The sequence below is a fragment of the Clarias gariepinus genome, chromosome 1 (assembly GCF_024256425.1).
Source record: "Clarias gariepinus isolate MV-2021 ecotype Netherlands chromosome 1, CGAR_prim_01v2, whole genome shotgun sequence".
NCBI classification, from domain to species: Eukaryota; Metazoa; Chordata; class Actinopteri; order Siluriformes; family Clariidae; genus Clarias; species Clarias gariepinus.
The window spans coordinates 23880307-23898795 of NC_071100.1; the positions used below are offsets into that span (position 1 = coordinate 23880307).

The 18489-nt window shown below is 39.6% G+C and overlaps 1 protein-coding gene across 4 annotated transcripts in view; it reads left to right on the forward strand.

Annotated features, from left to right (window-relative positions):
* The first annotated feature begins 4080 nt into the window (after positions 1–4080).
* Positions 4081–18489, forward strand: part of si:ch211-200p22.4 (phosphatidylinositol-binding clathrin assembly protein) — a 53875-nt gene continuing 39466 nt past the window's right edge. For all 4 annotated transcript variants that reach the window (XM_053515811.1, XM_053515985.1, XM_053515894.1 and 1 more), the window contains exon 1: positions 4081–5204. In XM_053515811.1, coding sequence (XP_053371786.1) covers positions 5075–5204 — 130 coding nt within the window. In that variant the 5' untranslated portion in view covers positions 4081–5074. The remainder of the gene's footprint in view (positions 5205–18489) is intronic.

Genomic DNA, 18489 nt, shown 5'->3' on the forward strand with positions numbered 1-18489 from the left:
TGGTTTTATACTGTTGGAAGGTCCAAAGCCTATATTATTCATGCTGTTATAAAATGCAACCATAATTGGCCCAGCTACATAAAATTATATTTGTTTATTTGTGGCAGTGGTTACTATGGGCGCCTTTTGCAGCATGAAAGCCAAACCAGATATTTGTGATTTTACCCTCTTTTTTGATTGACAATTATCTCTGATAACATAAATTGTGGCCTGCAGCAACCGTTGCCATGATGGGGCAGTTGCCATGGAGATAGTGTTATCTTTTTGCCTCTAGATGGAGCTGTTCTTTTATTATTGTGTACTAGAGCATGGCGTATAGAAGCAGAGCCACTCGAGTGTTCTGTATTTGTGGTTTTCTCAATTACCTTGGTCATTTCCTTACACTGGGGAGATAAATGCAGATTTACATTTACTCTGTTACAGGAAGAAAGTAAGGCCACACAGTAAGATGTAATGCAAGATAAGTAATACTTTTTGTAAGTCGCTCTGGATAAGAGCATCTGCCAAATGCCTAAATGTAAATGTAATAGGTAATAAGATGCAAGTGATAATTTCACAATACAAATATTTTGAAAATTATTTTAAGCATTTTCATTGTTATGGCTTTACCTGGAGAAAATACGATTCTAATAATTTATGTTTTTTCTATTAGAGTTTGTTTTTTTAATGCTACTATCAAATGTGTTACTTGATGCAATGCACTTATGTCTCAATCTGAGTAATTCTTAACAAGCATAATATTGACACTATTTTTAAGTCAGGCTATTTCTATTCAGAGAAAGAACACTATCAGGACATAGCATTAGGACCAAAGCTTGTGACAACCAGCCTAATGGGGCACAACAAATGAAACCAGAATAGAGGCCAAGGCATTTAATGATGATTCTATGACAAAGTGGAGGTCCAATGTGGTATTCATGGTGATGACACTGGCCAGAGAAGCAGCCTGATAAAGAGGGGACTTTTTATAAGATACACACATGAGGTCATGCTCATGACATCCACTCTGCTATCAATACTCAACAAGGAAATGAGCAAGTGTCGAAAAAAAACTTTCCACTAGCTCAGAGGAAAAGCACCTGGACGGGGTATCACCCATTTGTAGAATAATGATTACAAAAAATAATGGTCTATGGTCTGCCACTGCAGTTCCACTTTGGTCTACTTCTAACAGCTGCAATCTAGTTTATTAAGACATAGCAGGGTATCCAAGGTAGCCAATTTATACAGACAGCATCTATACAGTATAGGGACGAAGTTCCATTAGGCTGCACAGGACGGCAGGAGGACATTATTTTTCAATTTGCACATTCATGTTTATTAATGAGATGGCATGTTGGCACAGCAGGTAGCACTGCTGCCATATAGTTCCATGTTTTATTTTCAAACTCAGCTTAATGTCCATGCTGAGTTTCACATATGATCTCCATGAGCATGCCGGTTTATTCTGGGCTTTTTAATGTCTTCCTACTTGTGAGCAATCAGTATTTAGATTGCTTATATGTGTGCATGTGTGTGTATTGTGTCCAAAGATAGACTATAAAATAGTCTATTATAAAGATAGTGCTATAAAAAGTGTATTCCTTGTTCACCGTGTGCACTTCACTGAAGCTTAACAAAAGTCAAATTATGCATGTAAAAAACTGTACAGTTTGGAATGATGCATTAATTTAATATATGATTATAAACTGGGGGCATGTTGGCTCAGCAGGTAACCTCCAGGGAACTCTCCAGAAGAGAGAAAGGTGGAATAGTGGGTTATGTGCAGTATGTAATCATGATTCTACAACTAAGTGGAGGTCCGAGGGGGTATTCAGATTGACACCCATGGCTAGAGACAAAGTCTGGTGAAGAGGGGACTTTTATGAGCCGCACATATGACCTCATGCTCTTGGGGTTACTACTTTGTTAAAAATATTCAACAAGATAATGAGCAAGTTCTCCACTGGTACTTACCCACTTAGTCCTTCACTAACATATAGAATAAAGGTTAAGAAAATACAAAACTCTATACATGACAGTTGGGTTGTAAATAAATTAAAGGAGTGTTGCATATGGTGGAGTAGTGGTTAGCACTGTGGCCTCATAGGCTCCAGGACTCCCAAGACCCTGTACAGAATAAGTAGTATAAAAAATGAATAAAAGAATCAAAGGAATTATTGCTTGATGAGTCCACCATGCCTCGAATGGGTAGAGAGGAACAAACACAAACACTCTCTGTGTTCTTTTTTCCCAGGTGCCCTCTGTCAGGTACATCAAAAGAACACAAGAAGTAAGTCATATGGAGACCCAGAGACAGACAGAGGATAGGAAGGACATTAGCGTTTTCCGGTTAGACAAAGGGTCCACGAATATTCATACAGACATGGGCTATGCGAAGTATTACCATATAAAGCATGAGGAAGCACAATGAGGGGATTGTTTAATGTATGTAGAGACATGGAACATTCATTGCATACAATATCAGAAAAAAATTACAGTGACATAAGATGAATAAAATTTTGGAACTGTAAATGTTCACAATAAATATAAGATGTGAAGTATAACTTTTTTTTTTGGTTTATTTTTAAATGTGCATCATTTGCTTCATTAGCCAAAGATTAATTAATGCAAATTCATGCAAAGTGCACAAAATCACATGTGCACTTTTCCAGCTGCTGCTCAGTGTGAACTCTCACTCAGTCTCCCATGTTCTGTACTGCTTTATCCTGTGCTTATTCCAGGAAACTTAGGGAACGAGGTGAGTTACACCCTGAATTGGGTACCATTCCATCACACATACTCATAGGGAAATTTGAGAATGCCAATTAGCCTAACCTGCATGCCTTTGGACTGTGGGAGGAAACCAGAGTACACAGAGGAAACCCATCAAGCACGGGCAGAACATGCAAACTCCATGCACACAGACCTGAGGCAGGAATTAAACACGGATCCTGAAGGTGCAAGACGACAGTGCTACTCACTAAGCCACCATGAACTCTATTTTAATTTAAATATTGTTTGGTGCATTTTTGCAGGATCTGTTACTGGTTGCTTATGTCGCTTACCTTTCAATCCTGTTTCTTTCTCAAATATTATAATGAGGCTTAGTCACATGGTTTGGAAACGTTAGTGAAAAAAATGCCTTTTAAAAAAATTACTTTTCATTTTAAAAAAGAATTAATTTAGCGCATACACGTTATACAAATTGCTTAAACTAAATAGAGTCAGGGTCAAGGCTTTTAAATCTTAACTGCTTAAATGTATTAGATTAAAAATGTAAGTTGCTTTGGATGAGGATGTCTGCCATGCAAATTCTGTAAATGTTATTAAATTCTGTATCTTAATTACTGTTAAAAAATTTGACGAAAAAAATTATTGATGAAAATAAGTACATATTAATTGTGAACAGATCTTTAATATGGGTTAAAATTAATTTAAAAAATGTAATTAGTAATTTAACTCTTTGACACAACGGTTTTAGATCCACCCAATCAGCGCTCACTGCTTTTACACCATCAGTAAGGATAAGTAAAGCATTCCTTTTTGAAGAATAGCATATAAAAAAATTATAAATGCATATTTTAGCTCATTTATTTCATTGGGATTGATGTTTTACAACTTGCTTAAACTAACCAGGGTCTCAGGTTACCTTACTCAGACTCAGCTCAGTGGTTAAGACATTGGATTACGGTTTGGAAGGTTCTAGATTCAAAAACCCCATGACCACCAAGTTGTCCCTGTTGGGCCCTTAAGTAAGGCATTTAACCCTAACTACTTAGATGAATAAGATAAGAATGTAGTTTGCTCTGGATGAGGGTGTCTGTCATGGTAATGTAATAAAATATCTTAATTATCGTTGAAAATTTGAGACATGATGAAAATAATTACACATTTATTCGGACGGATCTTTAAACCGGGTTAAAATGAACTTTAACGCGTTCACACGGCGTTCTTAATTCTGACCAATCAGCGCTCATTCCTTCTATCCAATCAGCGTTCACTGTCTCCATCCAATCAGCGCTCACCCTCTCTATCCAATCAGCGCTCACTGGGGATCACCTGATCTCCGCGCAGCCATTTTGTCCGGAGCTGTTCTTCACAAACCGGAATAAACCGAAGGCGAGTGGAGGAACGCGGTTGGAGGGGGCTCATAAAACACACTCCCCGCCGGAATTTCTCCTCCTATTGATCCAGGACGGGGGAAAAAAAACGCTTTTTTTTTCCTTTTCACCCGTCGCGGTCGTACAGCTGGATTAGTGGACTTCCTCTGTAAGCTTCAGGTCGGACGTGAGGTTTGAGCCGCGGATCAGCTGATGTGAGAAGCTTCAGGTTCCAAGTGAACGACACACTTTCATTTCTGCTCGCCGCGCTCCAGTGTTAGCTCAGGGCTGTGTGTGTGTGTCTCATGGCAGTAGAGGAGTGTAGAGGAACTAGCAGGAACAGTTTGAAGAGAGTTTAAGACGGACGTTAAACTTGGTAGTTTGTTCAGGAAGAGACTCGGATTGTCGGTAAACACAGAGACTTACACTATATACATATATACACATATATACACACACACACACACGGATTAGGACAGACTTGTTTAACCAGTCCCGGGGTACGTGGCGTTTCCTCCTCTGTCCTCTCTGTCTTCTGTGTCTCTGGTCCTGACCTGTCTGCACGGATAGCTAGCTATGTCCTTTTGTAATCGTCCTATATGCTCAGATTTCAGCTTTAGGTCCTGGACTCGGTTTGAACGCTGTTATGGTTATATTAGCTAACATCAGCTCAGGCACTCAGCTCATCCCGGTGTAAAATACACACACACACACACACACACACACACATACACACACACCTGGGGTAATATTTGTACTAGATAGGTAGCTAGATTGTTTTTATATCACCAAATCCACTATTAAAAGAAAAGAGTGGCTGGATTAGTATTTCACTGGCTAATCTTGTGGATTTTTTAAAAATAAAGAAATCTATAAGCAGTCACTTTACTGACTCGAGATTTTCCTAAATCCGCTCATATTAGTGAGCCGTTAAGTTCCGGGGTTTTTGTTTTGATTCATTTTTTTGGAGAGAAACCCGTCCTGCGTTAAATATGTCCGGACAGAGCATCACAGACCGCATCGCAGCGGCGCAGCACAGCATGACCGGCTCCAGCATCAACAAGGCTGTGTGTAAGGCCACCACGCATGAGGTCAGCGGGCCCAAGAAGAAACACCTGGACTGTGAGTATCTCCTCACTCCTTTCTCACACACACACACACACACACACACACACACACATACACTGCTCAGAATCATCTCACTCTAGACCTGGGCTGTGCGGTTAATCGAAATCGTATCGAAATCGCGATGTAAATATGCAGGATTTTTTGTGCGCTCCTGACTTGTACATTACATACATTTACTTTTTGCCATAAGTCTGTTCTAGAGACATTTTGTGACACCTTTACTAAGTGATTGATTTTTTTTTGGGCGGGGGGCCCGTATGTCTGTTTTAGAGACATGTTACATGTCTTTGATAAAGATCTAATTGTTTTCCTGTGGAAAAATGTTTTATATTCACACTGTAAAACATGTCTGTGTGTGTCAAAATCGTGATTAAAATCTAAACCGCAATATTCAAGAAAATTGTGAAAAGTTTCTTTTGTCCATATCGACACAGGCCTACTCTAGACCTGGTAGGTAGACAGGTGTGACCTTCTGACCCCTGTTCACACACTTCAGTTTAGCCTCTTAAGACATTTCCCCTACCCAGTCTCAGGAACACTCTGAGGGACTCATGTTAGATGGGACACCGGTCGGTCCACTGCAAAATCACAATGTACTCGCACATTCTCGCACTCGCATATTCACACACCTGTTCGAAACTAGGGGCCGTTTTAGACCAGCCAGTGCACCTGGAGGGAGTGATCCCCTCCCTGAGCACAGATAAGAAGCCACTACGCTTAAGATTGAGCTGTGGAGCCCACATACACAGTCTTTAGTTTAATACTGGAGCTGATAAGTGCTGATAAGATCACTCTAATAACGTTGACAAAGCAGCACAAATCTGAATGTGATTTTTATGTAAAAAAAAAAACAAAAAAACATAGTCATCGTTATTTCCCATCATTACTTCGATGAGGTAGAACTAATTGTTTAAACATTGTTTAGCTCACCTGTACCACGCCTGTTAGAGGATGTCACAAAATAGTCAGTGCTACCAACTTGTTTCTATTCAAAGTAGGTAACAAGTGTCACCGAATGACGTCATGCACCATTTTGCATATTCACAGAAAAGTCGCCATCATTTACATGTCTATGTGTCCAGCGAATAAGGGAGACACTGTAATACAGAATAGAAAGATAAAAATATTCATGAAGAAAGAAGTCTTTGGTAATTGGCAGGAATGTGTTTATTTGTTTACAAAATGCTTCCATGTTTGTCAAGAGTGCAGAGAAAACTAAGCAGTGGTAGTGAGTGGTTTGGCAACAGGCACTGAGGAAGAAATAATGAGCTTTTATTACTTGCAGTCTCCCTGTGGGATTAATAAAGTACTCTATCTATCTTGTAAGTATTGCCAAAGCAGAGAGTTTAAAATGAACAAAAATGTAGGCGTGTGGTATAATCACTCGTAATCGGTGCTCGAGCATAGCGAGGCAGCGGTGATCACTGATTGATAATTAGGAAGCAAAGGTGATGGGTGATTGGCCATTTAGTAACGGTGGTCTATGATTGTTGGGAAGGTTTTTTGAAACGATTGGTGATTGGTTGTTTAGTAATGGTGATGTCTTGTTTGGTAACAGCTATGGGTGATGGATGGGAAGCAGCGGCGATCAGGTGGTTGGCCGTTTGGGAACGGCGATTGTTGGGAAGTAATGATGATCATTGATGGGTTGTTGGGATGCATCAGTGATCAGGCTTTTTAAACTCTAAACTTGCACAAGTGCAACTTACCAAACAGGTCTAAATCATCATGTGAAATCTAACACCACAATCACTGAATACTAAACGTCTTAACATACAGGATATGACAAAACCACACACAAGAAATCCAACTGTCAGTCTTGCGTTAATTTATGCACCAATTTCCTGTTTCATGTCACAGACAAACGTCACACTTGAGAGCCAACCAGTAACCATTATCAGTGTCACTAAGTAGCACTGATGTATGATGCCGTTTATATTAAATCACCCGTGTCTGGTTTTAGGGGTGTGTTTGGTGTCCAGAATTCCCAGCTGAGTGTTTATTATTGATTTGCTGTCACAGTTTAATTTAGTTTTAATGTGTTTTGATGCATTACCCCATCAGAAGGAATGATTCTGCACAAGGTGATTTATGTAGATAATCTTCTATTTTGGCATAAAAGTACAGAATTCTAGGTACTGCCTGATACCTGATGCTGAACTCGTCTGTCACGTTCCCCACCCGACCTAAAGCTAATTAATTTTCCATCACGTTTTTTATTCCTCATGTAGCATCACAGTTTGCCACTTAGAGATGTAATGATGGACATTAGTGTCTTATTACCGTGACGCTGCTTATCTGCAGTGCTTTGGTGTTGTTCTGTAGCTCTGGCGTCTGTACAGCTGCAGTGAGAAGGCGTGAAGGTCGGGTCAGTCAGACCGTTAACCATTAAATCAGTGAGTCACTAATACCTTTAACAAATACTTCCCGTATGCTGTAGGATTAGTTTCGAAGTGCAGGAGGAAGTCGAATGCTGTGTAGTGTCGGCTTGTGGCAATCCATTTGTTTGAATATCTCAATATGGCAGTGCAATTAATTATTCTAAGTTGGCGATGTCCCACAATGCCGAGTGACCCGCTGCTGCTACTAATATATCCATTCCTTCTCTATCAGCTTTGTCTTTCATTACTATTAATTCTGACACAATCCTGATTAAGCGCTTCACCCCATAGACGTCTAATTGTCCCTATAACTGAATTGCATTCTGGATTTTTGAGTCGACAGTTTGTGCTTCTTCTGCACTGGCGTTGTCTTAAAATCGGCAAAGCGAGATAAGAAGGCCTCACTTTTGTGTTCTTAAGAGTCTGCGTTAAAATCTGATGTTATCTCATGTGTTGAAAAGTTTTTCCCGTGCAAACTCCTTCGTAAGTGCAGTACAGCGACATCCTCCTGTAACGTCAGCACCACAGACAAAGACTTTCCTGCAGGATTAAAAATTTTTAAACCCAAACAAATTAGCAGCGCAATCATGAAGATGGCGATCACCGATACGGGAAGATAATTCAGGGTGTGCACGTTTCACATTGTCGTCATTGACACATCCTTTTTCTGTTGCTTTTATTTTTTGTCGTTTTGTGGTTTAACAGTCATGTTTTGTGGTTTAACAGTCATCGTGGGTGGCTCACACCATGATCGCTTCGTATGGGATTGTGACAGTAAGGTAATGTTTCTAAAGCAGTGTTGCTATAGCTGTGAAGCAAGACACACACATGTTAAAGGCACATACAGTACACTCTTTGGGCACATAAATGCTCAGGAAATCATGTTGTTCCTGAAAAAAGCCTTGTGAAGCCAGTAAAGAGGGGGGGAAAAAAACCTCCACCATTTACAGAATGAAATGTGTGGAAATGAGTGCATTTTCATTTGAGCTGCTGATTTCTTTTTAATACTGGTTCTCTAACTTGGCCGTCTTCCTGCAATTCGTCTTGATTTTGCTGCCGAGCGCTTCAACTCGGGGAAATCTCTCAAAATAACTGCACCATTAAATTGTAAGGAATTTGATTTCACGCCGCATGTTCTCGTCTGGCCAGCACGCTCTCCGTTCACTCGGGGCGTTCTCTTCACCTGATGGCATGTCGTCCCAAATCCAAGGAAATCGGTGTTGCTGAAAACTCAAAAGTTCCTTTTGTCGACTCATCAGAAAGTCACACACAAGGCTGTTTTTTTTCCCCCTCCTTCCCCTATAGTGAGCTCGTGCTTTCCTGTTCGAACAAAAACAGCACTGAGATTTTTACTGAGTCAACACACACACAGATGTAGCTCCCTGACCTCTCTTATGCACCGTGCAGCATTATGCACTGATCTTGAACCGGCTGCTTCAGTCCTCATCGTCATCATCACACTTTAAGTCTTTCTGAACAGTGTGAAAACAGCTTGGTTTTGCATCTGAGCCTTGTGTGCATGTGTTTGTGTGTGTGTGTGGTGTAAAGCTTCTGAATCTCACATGCTCTGTGTGTGGGTTATTTATAGTGGCGCCGGGATTTGGCTTGTTCCTAAAGTCCCTTTTCAGTCAGCGCACATCCTCCTGGAAAAGTGTCTACGTAAGAGGTCTACAGTATAATGTTCATTAAAAAGCAGAACGATTCCACTGTATGGATGAGAATTTTCTTGGTGATGTATCTAACAAAAACACAAGAAAAAAAAACACCACACACACACAGCTACCGAGTCCCTCTTTAGCTCGAGGGTGCGATGACATCGGTTTAATCAGTAGCGTTCTCATGATGTGCTCCTTAGTCCTGCGAATAATCAGATGCCATTTCATTTTAATTAATTGATTGTTTATAAAGTTTGCGATATCACTTCTCTAAAATGGGATTGTTTAATAGCTCGTTCTAATAAATCATAGTTTAATTGACCCGTTTTATCAAAACCCCGATGCAGACAGTTTGAAGCGAAGACGCGGTGAGCTTTAAAATCCCCTCGTGTGCACAAAAACATGTGGATCCGGATGTGCAAAGCTGATGAAGATGTCTGATGGCAGTGAATACTTGTGCAAACAGTGCATGTTTTTTGTTTGTTTGTTGAATTAACATTTGTGTCATCAGGAAAGAATTAAAGAATTCCTTTTGTTCTAGGAAAATGACACGCTCTGAACTGGTGTTACTCATCGTAAAGTTACTCCACCGTTGATTTTTCCTTTCCATTAACAGCGTGCCCTGAAGTGTGTTGCTCGTAAACCCCAGCAATTTGTCAGCGATAAAGATACTTTTAGCATTATGAAACATCCACAAGACACGTTAGTTCCTGTTATTGCTTATATCTCACTCGCCACCCTGTCTTTTTTTTATTATCATTCTTTTTCTTCCTCTTTTGAGGAAAAGCAATACCATTTTACCTAGAAACAAACTTGTTAGATGTGAAGACTTGACGGAGATTTAATTTACTGATTTTAAAATTCCATGGCTTGTGTATGAGGAATGTTTAAGCAGAAATAACAAATCAAGGTGAGTGTGTTAATATAATCCTCTTTCAAATATGGAGGCAATCACTTGGGACCTAGGGATATAATAAACAGATGTATATAGATAACTCTTTTTTTTTTTATTTTTTATTTTTAGGTTTTTTAGAATTTTTAAACAAACTTGAACATGACCCTGGCGGTGCGAGGCCACAGTGCCAACTTCTACGTCAATGTGCCTTCTGTATACTGTTAAACCTTTGGTTATGTGCGTTATTTTGTTTTGGAAAGTATGCTTGTAATGCAAAGCACTTTTATATCAAGGCGAATTTCTCCAGAAGAAATCATGGAAACTCGGATGATTCATTCCACAACCCAAAATTATTCATATACAAATTATTCATAGAAAATATTAAGTTAAAATACAACAAATTAACCTGCTGTAAAACTAAATGTAAAAAAAATACTGGTTTTTATTTATATATATAATATATATATATATTCTGTAGTCTGTGTGATGGTACATGAATTCCTTTGAAAAAGAATTGTGATATAAAAGTAGTTCATGTATGTGACTGAATTGAACCTTGAAATAACAGCATGGACTAGATCCAGTCATTTAAAATAAAAAATCGTTTCAATTTCACTTTCAGGTTGTGACTTGGTGGAAAATGGTTAAGGGTGTGAATACCTATGCAGGGTAGTGTGAATCTTTTGCTTCATTAAATTACAGTACAGTGAATTTTTAGTGATTGTGTATTATTGCTTATCTGTCTAATTAAACATTTTAAAAAGCAGCTTATAAGCGATGCTCGTAGTGTAATGCTGAGTGAGCTCTAAATTCTCAGCAAATGAAGATATCAAGGCATATTTAATACAGCAAGATGTTTTCTAATAAGAAACAGAATTAGGCTTTTCACTTAAAGGTTTAATAGAGATGCATAAAAGATGAAAAAAAAAAAAAGGATCTGGAGGGAGAAAGAGTGGCAGAGATGTGAGATTGGGATTTGGGGAACGGTTGTGGTTCGAGGCGCAGAGCCGCGACGCTGAGCTAACTGTACAGGAATCTCACCCGAGCTCCCCCCCCCAAAAAAACGCACTCGTCATCGCATTTGCACCGGTTTCTGCGCCGACCTACTTAAACCTGCTGCTTAGCTGTGAGACACTAACCGCTAGACTGAAAATCACGGCTCACGTCTAGTCAAACCTGTACCTGTACTCTGTCTCTCTCTTACACGCACACACACGCACACGAGCAGTAGGAGAAGGGAGGGGAGGCAGACGGCAAACAAACCCTGAAAAAGACGCCTGGTGCTATTTTGAGGCATGTGTGGTTCTGTGGCTCTTGTCAAAGCAGTGAGGAACGCAGGCCTGCTTTTGGAAGACTTTCTCTTTGGCATCACCTTCAAAAATGTGTCGAGCAGGCAGCTGCTTCTGCTTCCTCAGTGCACTCATTAAACCCGAGCACTTTTCCTCTTCTCGCACGACTTCTCACACGCGCCACCGGGAATCTGCTTTTTATTTCCAGCACCACGACAACACGACTCAGAAAGAACCTTGCAAACCATTCTGTTTGTCTTGTCTTTCTTGCCACTAGAACTCACTTATCTGGAGTCTGTTCGCACCGCGATGCCGCTTTTAGTCCCAAGTTCTGGTTGGAAGTTGTAATATTATTTTTTTTCAGTAATTTTTATAAAAAAAAAAATAAAAAAAAATCATCCTGTAATGTTTCGACATCATGCATATGAACTGCACTACAATGGCATCTGCCATGTTTGTTTTAATCTGAAGTCACATTTCCATATGAGGTCCCAGGTCAGGTTTATTGCTTAGTTATTGGTTAATTCGAGAAAAGCTGTGAAACCGTTACGTTGATATATGCTTATATTATACGTTATATTATACACCTTTCTCCAGCTCAATAAGCAGTATCATCTCTTTTGTTTTTTTGTTCCCCCCCCCCCCATTCAAAGCTACAGTCTCCCCAGTCAGTGCTGTGCCGGTGTCAACGTGTTACAGTAGTTTAGTTGTAACTGTGGTGTGAGCAAAACACAGATGCCCTTATTTGTGATTCACACGAAAGAAAAGCAGCGTGCACAGATTCGTTTCTTTTGTGGTCTGAGGGTATACCTCGTGCCGAAACCACTCGCAGAAAAGCATGAACAGAAGCGTTTGGATACCTGCAAACAAAATATGGGCAGAAGGTGAAAGTTTCTTAGAGAATCATTACTGGTACATAGGGCTGGGCGATATGGCTGAAAACTGTATCACGATATCAGTGTTTCATATCGGTCGATATCGATAATTATTAATATTTTTTATGACCCATTTAAAATAAGGAGCAGGAGAAAAATATATTGCATTTAAACATTTTTATTTTAAACTTTAACCTTCCTTTAATCGTAGTCCCCTCAGTTATTCAGACAGAAATGTCAATAACCATGGAAAACTCAAATAATTAAAATGTAAACATAAGTCTAAAATCACAATGTTAACAATTATTACAATGTTAACAATTATCTCTTAACATTTAAGGTGCAAAATGAAAGAAAATGTAAGAAATGCTTAATAAAGTGTAATAAAATAGTGCAGGGTGCATTTTCTGCTTATGAAGAGGAATCCAGCAGACCAGCACGAGACAACAATATGGCACAACCAAACATGATACTGTTACATGATTGGCGTTAGCGTATCACTCCCTACGTTGCTAGGTTACCAGAAAGCGATGCCTTTGTTAATGCAACCGTCACGGATAGAGATGCTCCGATCAGCATTTTTGGGGCCGATCACCGATTACCAAGATTATGATCTGCCGATGGGAATCTTTTATCTATAATCTAGCAGAGTTTGCACCATTTGTAGAAATGAAACGAACTCTAAGTTAACTATATTGAAATAAGAAAACTGTAGAAATAGGCTACAGTCAAGATCTTTAAGAACCACCAAGTGTTTATTTTAGAAAATTAGAACTTAAGGCTACTGTAGACTATCTTTCCCAAATAAGGCTTTTTTAAGTAACTTAAAATTATCCCAAAAAAAGAGGGGTCAGGCAGACCAACACACATCAGATCAGCTTAATGGGAAGTAGCCTCTTAATACACAGATTACATTTTATAATTGGCAGCAAAATGTAAAACTTGTTACACCAAAACTGGCTACTGCTACAAAGGACAAAACTATGGCATGTGTTTTTTTTTTTTTCTTTTTTTTTTTCTGTTATCATTATGAGCGTCTGATGTAGTTGAGGAACAACTACATTAAATCCGGCGAAGCATCGGAAACAACATGGGCAGACTGAGTGATGTGAAGCGCCATCTTGTCTCCTTTTATACTTCCTGAATCGCGACCGTACTACTTCAGGGTCCTAGTGCCGGTCGCGGAGCAAGTGCGCATGACGGCAACCAAACTAGCTTCGCGACCTCTGTTTTCTTTCAAAAAGAATAAAAATGATCGAACATTTTATCGAACACATTTTTTAATGATGTCGATCACATGTCTATCGCGATACATATCGTTATCGTTTTATCGCCCAGGCCTACTGGTACATGGATTCATCACTACGAGCCTGAGAGTAAACGGCAGAGTATGGAACGGAAACAAAAGAAGTTTTAAATCTTTTTTTTAATACTCCTGTAAGAAATGTAGCCTAGCTGCTGGAGACACTTCAGCCAATAAACATTAATGCTATTAAAATGAAAATTACAACCTCAAAAGATGTATCAAATCGAATCGACAGTCTGAAATCGGTCATTTTAGCTGACTTTGGAGCTCCATTTCTGCCTCAGTTCATTATGTCTCAGTGGGTCAAACCTTCTATTTGTTTTAAAAAAGAAAGTTTCAGTTGTATTTATTTATTAGATAAATACTAAAATGCATGTAGTGCATTTTTGTTTAAAATATTAAACTTTTTAAAAATTATTTGTATTCTGACAAAAAAAAATGTTGCTGCATTGTTTGTTCTTGTTTCTCTTTTTGGTTTCCTATCATTTAAATCACGAATACAGTGAATGTGAATTGATTCGGCTGATGCCCAGAGTGCATCATTACCCCCCCAGCACACAATGAACATGCTTTGTACACACACACGCACACACACACACAGAAAGAAAGAAAGAAAGAAAGAAAGAAAGAAAGAAATCATTTTGTTTGTCTTTGCTTATCTACACCAATATTGACTAGAGATTTAAAATCTCAGTTCCCTAGTAGAGTATGGGTTTCCCCTTTTCGGGAGTTTTTTTTTTTTTTTTTTTGCCCACTGTCTGCTCTAAAAAGCGCTATACAAAAAAAAAAATTATAATAACATGACATTACATAACACTGTGCTTTAAACCAAAATCATCTGTAAAAGTAGGTCAATGAAGGGGGGGAAATCAAACATTGCCAAGCTGAAGTCTTGTAGTAACCTGTAAAATTTGTCTTGTACAAGTAACTACAGCTGGCACTGGTTGTGCTGGTAAAATTTGCATGTAGCAATCCTCAATCGATGGTTCCTGTGTCATGTTTATTGTTGCAGACTTCTGCTCTGTGATTGATTAATGATGATGAGGAAGCATGTCGCAGTTCCAGAGGTCAGTGGCTAACAGCTGGACCTGGTGCTGATCTTCTCTCCAAAGCGACTCTGCTTTCCTCTTCTTTACATCACTCATTCTGAGTGTCCAGCTCACATCCAGTTGAGATTTGATACAGACTGCGAAATTTCACATGTAGTCCAGGCGCTGCGGTATTTCAGTGTGCTGTTTGTTTTTGATGCTCTTACTGTGAAGAGCGGAGGATACGGAGGTGTGACTGATTTGCCTTGGTTTCTTTCTTTTGTCGGGCCTTAGGAGTGCACTAATTAGGAAGTAGGATACGAGTGCTTAGCTTGTAACACTTACATTTTAAAGAGCGTGTTCTAACCTGTTTTATGAGTACAAAGAAATAACTAGCTTAAAGCCCTTTTTTTTTTTTCCCCCCCTCCCTTTTGTTTTTGTTTTGTAAGTCCAAATGTCCAGAGATTTTGTGCAACACCATATCCCTGGCCTTCGACTCAGTTTGGGCCTCAGAGCTCAGTTTACAAGCTTGCATCTACACATCGGGAAAAAAAATAAATACACGCAACCCAAAAATACACGCCGTGGTTCGTCTTTGTCTTTCGGGTGATTCCAGGTTGAATTGCGTTCTCGAGACCATCTCACTTCAGACCGAATGTTTTGTTTTCCTGCGCTTGAGTACGATTACTGTTTCCTATCTGCCAGAACAAACCACACCATGGTTTCAATCGAAACTGAATTAAAACTGTGTGTATGAAAGCACGCAAACCAGCACGTCCGAGATTTTGTTTATTGTCAATCACTGCATGTGCCAGTACGGCATGATGGAGATGATTCGTGTTTACACGGACGTCTTTGGGAAAGCCTGTACCACTACGTGGAACATAAAGACCGGTGCGGTCGGACATCTACGAGTGTGGAGGCGATATACAGGAACTCTGTCGGCATGTAATGTTTTTCAAGGTTTAATATTAATCCAATTTTATATTTTTTGAACTGATTTCATAAAAAAAAAATAAACACAGTGGTCAAAAGTATCAAGCCCACATATGACATGTATTATACTGTAGTTCTCCCTGTGCACAAAATGCTCTTTAACTGAAATTAACTGAAACCAAATTCAAAATTTAAATTTAAACTTTGTGAAAAACTGACTTCTGGAGCTAATAGAAAACTGTTGGACAATAGTGAGGAAGGCGGTAGGAGTCAAATAAAACCATTTTGTACATAATCCTCAGGAAGCGATGAAGACGGCAAGGATTGAGCGAGGGACACCAGAGTACTCCAGATGTCTTTTTGACTTTATGCCCAGCCGGATCCAGCAGGGTTTAAGGAATAAACGACTTATAATATTTAAGTAGTATATTTGTATAAAGGCTAAATAGTTGATGATTGTTGTGTAGAAAATAGATTTGTTTCATGAAATAAATTATTCTTAACACTCTTTATTTTTTATTTTTTTTATTCATTTGTCTTCCATACTGCTGTTTCTGTAAGAAAGTCTCCTGGAGCCTATCCCAGGAGACTTTGGGTGTAAGGAGTGCCAATCCATCACAGTCTGTGCGCGCGCACACACACACACACACACAAACACACACACACACTACAATCGTTTGAGAACACCATTTACTCTTAATCTGCATGTCCTTGGACTTGAGGAAACCCACCGTCATGCAAAGTCTATACACACAGACCTGAGGTGGGAATCGAACCCTCCACTAAAGAGGCCACCACTATCCCACTGGGCCATCTATTCTTATTACCTTTTATATATATATATATATATATATATATAAAAGGTAATAAGAATATATATATATTTATTTATTTATTTTTTATTTATTTTTATTGAGAATGTCATTAAAACACTGAATTGTTCTTGTCCCAATACTTTTGGCTACTTTTATACTACTACATATAAAAATCATGTTTTCAGATTCAGTTTCAAACCATCTTGGCTTCTGCAAGGTTTTTTTCTTTTCTTTTTTTCAACCAAGGGTTATAAAACAAGCTGCAAAAAACAAAAGCAGATTATTGTGAAACACCGCCAGTAGCAGATGGAGGGCAGAGGTCCCTATGTCTAGTATCAGGAACAACCGGGCACCGACGCCACGAACAGCTTCTGTGTGTGGCCCAACAATGCTCCTCTCTGGCACAGCTGCACGCCGAGGGCCACCGAAACACGGCGCGAAAAGCATGACCTCAGTGCTCGGGCTCCGTCTCTCTGTCTGCGTTCACGTGATCCTCTGATCTGACACTTGTGCTTCATGAGCTTCTGTCCCTGCTCGAACACACTCTTTAAATACATAGACTGGGCTGGAATGCTCAGTTTGACATGCAAGTCTTGTTTGTACAGTGAGGATGATGATGGGAAGTAAATTAGATGCATCACCAGAGTGTAACGTACTGTAGAAAGCATGAATCTTGTGTCACTGAGCTCGTCTTTAAGGCAACACACTGTGAAATCAGGAACATGCAATTGTGTTCTACTTTTGTCATATTAAGTCAGCACATCCTTTTTAAACACACCTCTTTCACTCTCTTACACTCTCTCTCGCTCTCTCTCTCTCTGTCTCTCCCCATGGAGCCAATAATGTCTTTTTCACATGTCAGTGAGAGCCACGGGGAGATGCTGGAGGCACAGTGTAGGCTGCATTATTGAATCATGTGAAACTACAAAATCCGAGCCAATTTAGAGCCGCATCCAGAATATCATGAATGTTCACAGGATTTATATATAACTAATTCATTAAGCTTCTTAAAGAAATATGTACAATATTGTTTGCTGTACACATTGTCTACAGGTCCACCTTTCATTTTCCACACTAGCTGGTGTAGAGGTATGCACTGTTTTCTGGGTGAAAGCAATGATCAGTCATATCTCCACTCGGGAGCTGTGCTAGTTCGAGTCTCTTAGTTAGAACAAAACACATGCCCAAAGGAACGAGCGCTGCTGCATTTTGTATGCGCATGTGTGAGAGAGAGAGAGAGACGGAGGTAATATTTTTTTTTCCAGAAAATGGGTGCAGATAGAAAGAAGCAGTTTACACCGAGGAAACCTGGCGTGATCATGATTTAGGAAAGCATGCTCTGCCTTCGTACAGGCTTGTGGAATTAATTAGCAGCACCCACACCGTGTCCGGTTCACTTCCCTCTGACATGTGACTGGAGTTACGGCGCAGTCTTGTGCTCGTGAACTTCTCTTAACCTTATTCATAATGCGCATTGAGAACATTTGATTTGTTTTTGTCCATCCTGGATGTTTGTTTGCTCTGATCTCAGCCGCACTGCCGACCTTCGCCCATGATGAACATGGATAGGAGGTGGAATTTATCGAACGTTCGATTGAAAATAAACAACTGGAGTCTTGCATAGCGTAAATGTTTGCTGTCCTTGTTTCCCTGCCATGTGCACACCGAGGCAGATTACAAATGACGGGGCTGTATTGATGTAAATACCTCGTCTGAGTAGCACTGATTGCTCTCTGTTCGTTTTTTTTCAAGGAGAACTTTTGAGCTATTGTTACTCGGTCATGCCTTTAAGAACCATCAATCCATCAGGCTGTAAGACTGCAGAATGCTTATGACCGACATCTGGGCTTATTTTGAAATTTATATCTAAAGGGACCAGGCAAAAGACTAAAAATGAATTGCGAATGAATGTTTCACACTAATTTATTGGAACACCAGGGGTGTTTAAGTCAAACCAGGACTTGTGATGAAATTTCTCATGAATGAAGAAGTAAAATCAGTTGACCTTTTGGAGAAGACTTTAAGTGCAGTACACTGATGAGACATTTGAATGCTACAAATTCGAGCCAAGGTGGCTCGGAGCTCACCATAGTCGTTCC